This window comes from Haplochromis burtoni, unplaced genomic scaffold, assembly GCF_018398535.1.
Source record: "Haplochromis burtoni strain Fernald_Lab_line unplaced genomic scaffold, NCSU_Asbu1 Contig_2667, whole genome shotgun sequence".
Taxonomy (NCBI): domain Eukaryota; kingdom Metazoa; phylum Chordata; class Actinopteri; order Cichliformes; family Cichlidae; genus Haplochromis; species Haplochromis burtoni.
In genome coordinates, this window is record NW_024585028.1 from 3,239 (window position 1) to 10,758 (window position 7,520).

The window sequence follows — 7,520 nt, forward strand, 5'->3', positions numbered from 1 at the left end:
GGAAAGGTTTTTGACACTTGTAAAGTGTACCAGCTCTACATATTGGGATATCACAAGCTCGTGATTTGCTGCACAGTGTTGAATTGGGTAGCACTCTGGCCTCACAGCACATCGCATAGCACGTCCCTATCTCAACGCCAGCGTGACTGTGGTGCTGCCAAAAGCTTCCAGTAAACACTCCTATTTAGATCACACTTAACAAACTGAAACTTTCTGTTCATGAACCAGACTAGCAGGTACGGTAATAAGTGCCTTTGCTTCTATTCCCAGGGACTATCAGGAATTCAAAAATAGACCTCCTTACTGAAATATGCTGTCCTTTGTTATTTGTATTCTCTGGTGAGCCAGCTTAGAGGTGTTTTTTTTTCTTCTTACACGTGAGCCTACTTTTGTTGTTGACAGCTTTACTTCCTCATTTTTGAATCATCCACCTGCAACTGTTTTCTATGTATAAGTAAAAATAAGAATTCCAAGAAAAAAGTGGATCAATTGTAATGAACAGATAACTAAATAAATAGTTTTTTAAGAAATAAAATGAACATTTAAACCCTGTTTCTCCATTTACTGATTTATATCTTATCTTTTATGTAAACATTTTAAACACAGCTTGTGGTTTGATCAGGTTGCACGCAAGGATGCTTTCTTTAGAAAAACTAATCTTAAAAACCTGTTTCCTGGTTTCCATCCAAGCCCTTTGTCTCATGTAGCACTGAGTCTTTTGTCACTTGAAATTTCTCATCTATTCATACATAATCTTCTTTCATGTGTGTCTTGCTTACTGAGAACTGATAGAGACAGCTCTCTTTACTCAGGAGCCAAAGTATTAAAAATAGCCAAAAAGCTATTTTTAATATCTCGATCTACACAAAATATTAAACTCTAACTATTATATAAGACATCGCAGCAACCCACAACAAATCACGCATAGTTTGCCATTTGTCTAATGTTACAGGATTTTAAAATGATTATTAATTAATTTATGGCACATTTATCCCAGAAGGTCTGATGAATTGTTTGGTTTGGTTTTCCTTCTCTAGCGCCTTACTTCATATCTTTGTTCATTCAGATCACATATTCAGTGTTTGCATTTTATGTGATACTTGACTGAATTTCAGAAGGAAGAACTTTATTTTCTAAGCTAACAATGATATGTTTTACAAACTGAGGCAAAGGTGCAAATTGAGTACATGTGAGGAAATAAAATGTTGTTTTTATTGACTATTTTGCCCAAAGGTAATTATGTTGTTAAAAGAATTTCATTCCAGTCTGATTGAAATTTTATTTCCATCAGCATTTCTTTGTGCTTTGCAACTTTTAATTGCAATTATTTAATGCTCTGAATGTTTAAGTCAGCCTCAAAAAATGTTTGAGGCTGACTTAAACCTCAAAAAATGTTTGAGGCTGACGTAAACAGTTTCCTTTCTGGAAATTTGTTGCTGCTTTAGTGTTTCAACATCAGCAAAAAGAAACTAATGGATTGATAACTAAAAAGACCGCCCTGAAACCTCAGCCACACCCTGTGTGAGCTATCTATAAAGATGGAGCAGCCGAACACCTGTTGCATCCAGCAAACACCTGGTACAACAGGTAAGCCTCCTCATATCATCTCCCTGCACGCTGAATCCTCTACGTAGGGAAATCCCAGATATCTGATTCTCTTCATGTGGATGTTGTCTGCTCAGCATTTTCATTGGGAGAAAAGTTAACATCCAGATGAACAGAATCAGCTGTTGGGCTGCCCGTATCCCACTTATTTGCCTTTCTATTCCAGCAGATACATTCATTGAAGTTCTTTTTTAAACAGTGCTGTTCAGATTGTGACTGTAGGTTAACTGCAGAGGACCAACATCATGACTCCAGCCTTTTTCTTCTCCGTCTGCCTGTCAATGACAGCCGTTTGTCTGGTAAGCTTGACTCTTCCAGCAAAGGCATTAAATGTTGTTCAACACTGCCGGCTGTTCTGTGAAAGTAATTCTAACCGTGTCTGCTTAACAGACATGGCTGCTTGTTATGAGCGTTTAAGCGTGACGCAGTTGAAGTATTTTCACATAATAGTTTTTGTTTGCCAACAACAACATTTGTCAGTGTGATTTCAAATGTGATTAAGAGTAAGTTGAAAATGTCTTGTTTTTTATTGCAGAGGGCTGCTGTCATTAGAAATATAACTGGTGCGTTCAGTGATGAAATACTTCCAGCATATTGAGGTGTTTTTAATATAAGAGCTAAAGTTAATCTGCTGGTTTCCTCTTGTATCCACAGATGAGTCTCTGGGTGCCTCAGCGATCATTGAAAAAGTCAATGCTAACTCAAGTAAGTGAAGATTTACAAAATAAAACTCTTTTTTGTTAACATATAAATTCTGGATGAAAATGAAAGATCCCTGAGAACTGACATGTTAACATACAATAGACTCCCAACAGACACAATGATCAATCAACCTTTTGGTCATTTACTGGCTTGTCTTAGTCAGCTGTTTTATTTGTGTTATTATCAAACATTGTAATTGTGCGATCAATAAAGTAAATGCTGTAAGCATTTACCTCTTTGTTTTGACATAACTGAGCAAATGGCAGCCTAAGTATCGAGCATTTAACCACTCTCTGTTTGTTGTTCTGCAGCAAAAGTGTTGGTTCATGGTGACATTGTGCCCACTGCTACCAGGAATGCTGTTCCATGCACAGCCATTGGCTGCAAGTGGCCTAAAACTGGACCCTTTGTCTATGTACCTGTCTCCATTGGCCTGAATACAGTAAGCAGTACAAACTTTAACCATTAAACACAGACTTTATGAAAAGGAGAGATGGATAAAAATAGTAAAATAAAAGCCATTATTATATAAATATATATAATATATATTTCAAGTGGTTTCCAAAAATACTGCTTTGTTAACTATGCTGTTTTATTGTGGGATTAACTAAAAAGCATTTAAACTGAAAAGTCATATTTGTATAAGTATGCTGAATTGATATCATACACAGATGCACACAATTTTCAAATTATGTTTTCATTTAATGTCACTTTCTCAATTTTTCTATTTCAAGACAGACAGACAGACAGACAGACAGACAGACAGACAGACAGACAGAAGATAGACAGATAGATTTTGGCGGCCCTGTCATTCGATGGGAACTCAGAGATCCTCGAAGCAGCACAGATTGTAAATACTGTTTATGCTGCCAAGTTGAAATGGCTGAAACATATTGAAGATCCTGAATACTGAAGAAGCTCCTCATCAGACTCATATTTGAATCTGCAGGCAGCCAAGAGCGCGACGTCATCATCAATGCCCTAGTCACCTTCCACGCTTCCACCTGCATCCGGTTTGTCTGGCGTACAACCCACAGAGATTTCCTTCACTTCTTCTCTGGACAAGGGTGAGAATGCACTTGCTGTACTTAGACTGTACTTGTATTTATATGGCAGGACAGGACTGATACACCCACACCCTCTAAACCCTTCAAAAATGCAATTCTGAAAATGATTGCATTACAAATATTCTGTATGTGTCATCAAAACAGGTTCTTGAAGGACCATTCTGCATTGACCTTGTACTGTAAAATGTCCAGTTTTATTTTTGTTTGCTACTAGATGAAATTTATACTGTTGCATAGGAGTGTAAAGAGCATTTTATTCATCCATCCATCTTCATCCGCTTTATCCGAGGCCGGGTCGCGGGGGCAGCAGCCTAAGCAAAGAGGCCCAGACCTCCCTCTCCCCAGCCACCTCCTCCAGCTTATCCGGGGGAATCACCAAGGCGTTCCCAGGCCAGCCGAGAGATATAATCTCTCCAGCGTGTCCTGGGTCTGCCCCGGGGCCTCCTCCCGGTGGGACATGCCTGGAACACCTCACCCAGGAGGCGCCCAGGGGGCATCCTTGTCAGATGCCCGAACCACCTCAGCTGGCTCCTTTCGATGTGGAGCAGCAGCTGCTCTACTCTGAGCCCCTCCCGGATGGCCGAACTTCTCACCCTATCTCTAAGGGAGAGGCCAGCCACCCTTCGGAGGAAGCTCATTTCTGCCGCTTGTATCCGCGATCTCGTTCTTTCGGTCACTACCCACAGCTCGTGGCCATAGGTGAGGGTAGGGACGTAGATCGACCGGTAAATTGAGAGCTTCGCTTTTACACTCAGCTCCCTCTTCACCACGACGGACCGGTGCAGCGTCCGCATTACTGCAGCTGCAGCCCCAATCCGTCTGTCGATCTCCGGCTCCCTTCTCCCATCACTCGCGAACAAGACTCCGAGATACTTGAACTCCTCCACTTGGGGCAGGAACTCATCCCCGACCCGGAGTGGGCACTCCACCCTTTTCCGGCTGAGAACCATGGCCTCAGATTTGGAGGTGCTGATCCTCATTCCCGCTGCTTCACACTCGGCTGCGAACCGCTCCAGTGCGAGCTGGAGGCCTCACCCGATGAAGCCAACAGAACCACATCATCCGCAAAAATCAGAGATGAGATTCTGAGGCCACCAAAGCGAAAGCCCTCCGCCACTTGGCTGCGCCTAGAAATCCTGTCCATAAAAATTATGAACAGAACCGGAGACAAAGGGCAGCCCTGGCGGAGCCCATCACCCACCGGGAACGAGTCCGACTTATTGCCGGCAATGCGAACCAAGCTCTTGCAACGGTTGTATAGGGATCGAATGGCCCGTAGCAATGGGCCAGACACCCCATACTCCCGCAACACCTCCCACAGGACACCCCGAGGGACACGGTCGAATGCCTTCTCCAAGTCCACAAAACACATGTAGACTGGTTGGGCAAACTCCCATGCACCCTCAAGTATCCTCGAGAGGATAAAGAGCTGGTCCAGTGTTCCGCGACCAGGACGAAAACCGCATTGTTCCTCCTGTATCCGAGGTTCGACTACGGACGAACTCTCCTTTCCAGCACCCTGGCATAGACTTTCCCAGGGAGGCTGAGGAGTGTGATCCCCCTGTAGTTGGAACACACCCTCCGGTCCCCCTTCTTAAAGATGGGGACCACCACCCCGGTCTGTCAGTCCAGTTATTTTAAAATATTATTTAAGATATTAAAGTACAAAAGCTAAAGTGTGGTTCGAGCAGTGTCTATAGAGCCACAGTGTCAAAGTCGGTCACATGATTACTGTCATTGCTTTTCTTGGTACTTTAGCCTTAGCATGACTAGCTGAAGGAGGAGGATGCACAGTGCTAGGCTATAGAACAGTCCATCTATTTTTTAAGTGATGTCATTGTGTCTATCAGGTGTTATTCATACCTGGGCCGTCAGAATGGAGGACAGCTAGTCTCCCTGCAGAGAAATGGTTGCTTGTTTCAGTCGACGGTGCAACATGAGGTTCTTCATGCTCTGGGCTTCCACCACGAGCAGGTCCGCTCTGACAGAGATCTGCATGTGAGGATCCTTACCGCGAACATCATCCCAGGTCAGCTGAACTACCCAAAACGTTGGTTACAGTTAACTTAGTACACAATGGGACATCCTCCTGTTTCACAGCAGTGTACATATTACAAGTAATCTGTGCTTTTCCAAACTCAGCACATAAAACACTGCAGTTCAAGCGAGCACTGCATAGAAGATTTTGTTTGTATTTCTTTAGTCCCAAGACTATCAAACAAATGATCACAGAAGAGATTAGCTAGCATTTCGATGTATACATCTTCAAAGAGCTGAGACTGAAGACGGATTTTGAAGTGGAAGCATATAAAAACATGTAATATTTTCTGGAAATTTCTGTTTAGGAAAAGAGCACAACTTTGTGAAAGTGCAGACCAACAATTTGGGGACTCCCTATGACTTCAACTCTGTCATGCACTATGGCAGGTGAGTTGCTGTGTGAGATGGACTTTGTAAGGTTTTATATTCCCTTACATGTTTTGCATTTTATGCAAGAAAATGTAATCCAGACTAACAAAAACATGCACACACTCAGTGGGGAATGGATTTTTAATGTTAAATACGTTATGGGCCCATTTTCTCCTCTGTTTTCCTGATATAACCGCGTATGTGTGCTCGTGTGCTGTTGTTTGTTCTTTTAGATTCCACTTCTCCAAGAATAGGAAGCCAACAATTGTTGCCAAATCCAATCCTAATCTTAATTTTGGAAATGCTTTCCAAATGAGTGCCAATGACATTGCCCGTGTAAACAGGCTTTATGGATGCTGTGAGTAATTAAGACACACCCACAAAAAAGAAATTTGCTATCTTTTTGTACAAAGCCAGTACTGATCGGAGTTGATTTTTTTTTCCTAACCAGAAATTCAGCAAGAACCTTCAACTTTGCATCCAGATTCTTCAGATGCCCAAACACCAGCATTACACCAAGGGATTGGATCCACTATACTTAAAAATGATAAAAGAAACATAAAATGTGCTGCAAATATCACATTTAGGGAGTTGAAGTTCTGGGTCTTTGTTTTACGAGCTAAACGGCAGGCTTGTATACCAGAGGGTGATGGTGTTATCTTGCTTTCTGTTGAGGTTTTCTCCCCTTTTGTTAGACTATAAACTATAATGGATTTCTCAATCCGTGCAGTTTGATAATTAACTTTGTAACTGTAAATGATGCAGACATAGAACCAAACCTTGTGACTGCGACATCTCTCAAAGATTTTTGTTTGGCAAAACAGTAAAGTGAAAAAATATGTGAACAAAACAAAAAGTCAAATCTTTCATGGAATGATCATGACTGTTGTCTTATACATGACCAACATGTATCAACAAGATATAGTGTGTAGATATAGTCCAGTGTCACAAGTGTAAGAAGAAGAATCTTTCTTCTGATATTTTAAAAATCGATTTTTCTGACAATGTCTTCTAATTTTTCTTGCTTTTGTTTTTCGAGGGGTTTTATCTTTGGTTTGTTGTCTCTTTCTGTAACAAGTGCTATCAAATAAAATTCCATATTTCAAGCAACAGGGGGCAGTATTGTTTCATTATTATATTTTAAGTTATTTTAGAAATATGTGTTTTGCTTAAACCGTATTACCGTGAACAGTATGATATGGCCCAACCCTACCTCTCACTTATCATCAGACCAGCAAACAGGGAGAAAAGCTAAGCTGGCAGCCAGCAGCTCCTTATCATTGAACATGCTTGACAGCTTGCTCCTTGTATAGTTATTTAGTCAGACAGGCAGCATGAACTAGTACAAACAATTACAGCAACAAATGCCGGATCATTGTTCAGGCGTGTGCATGACTGAGGTTTCATAACAGTTTTTAACAACAGTTATGAAGAAACACATCAGCAGAAACTAAATGGTTCAAATCAGATTACTATGTGATGCATCATGATGGTGGTGGGAATATTCAAGTCTGTGGGGTTTTAATCTTCTCAATCTAAACACTTGCACTGAACTGACTCCACCCTACACAAGAAGAAGTAGCACTCTAATCTTGAGAGACATGATCCACTCTCTGGTTTCAGTTTTCTGATGGTTTGGTAGGATTTTAAATGCAGAACATGTATTTATGTAGTAGTATTTGTGCATTTGTTACATTTGTTGCACATTAAAAAGGCACCTGTAACATTCTGTCCAAC

General features: G+C 41.3%; 1 protein-coding gene across 1 annotated transcript; it reads left to right on the forward strand.

Annotated features, from left to right (window-relative positions):
• The first annotated feature begins 1,593 nt into the window (after window positions 1–1,593).
• LOC106633005 (low choriolytic enzyme) lies at window positions 1,594–6,149 on the forward strand. Its single transcript, XM_042217710.1, has 8 exons — window positions 1,594–1,904; window positions 2,141–2,168; window positions 2,260–2,310; window positions 2,619–2,756; window positions 3,257–3,374; window positions 5,225–5,403; window positions 5,720–5,801; window positions 6,017–6,149. The coding sequence occupies exons 1-8, from the start codon at window positions 1,851–1,853 to the stop codon at window positions 6,147–6,149; spliced, it is 783 nt and encodes a 260-aa protein (XP_042073644.1). The 5' UTR covers window positions 1,594–1,850.
• The last annotated feature ends 1,371 nt before the right edge of the window (window positions 6,150–7,520 follow it).

Bases quoted from the DNA above. Each gene is read 5' to 3' on its own strand.
- LOC106633005 (XM_042217710.1), top strand. From the start codon at position 1,851: ATGACTCCAGCCTTTTTCTTCTCCGTCTGCCTGTCAATGACAGCCGTT. The intron at 1,905-2,140 runs GTAAGCTTGACT...TTTTTATTGCAG, and splicing joins CAATGACAGCCGTTTGTCTG to AGGGCTGCTGTCATTAGAAA. The intron at 3,375-5,224 runs GTGAGAATGCAC...TGTGTCTATCAG, and splicing joins CACTTCTTCTCTGGACAAGG to GTGTTATTCATACCTGGGCC.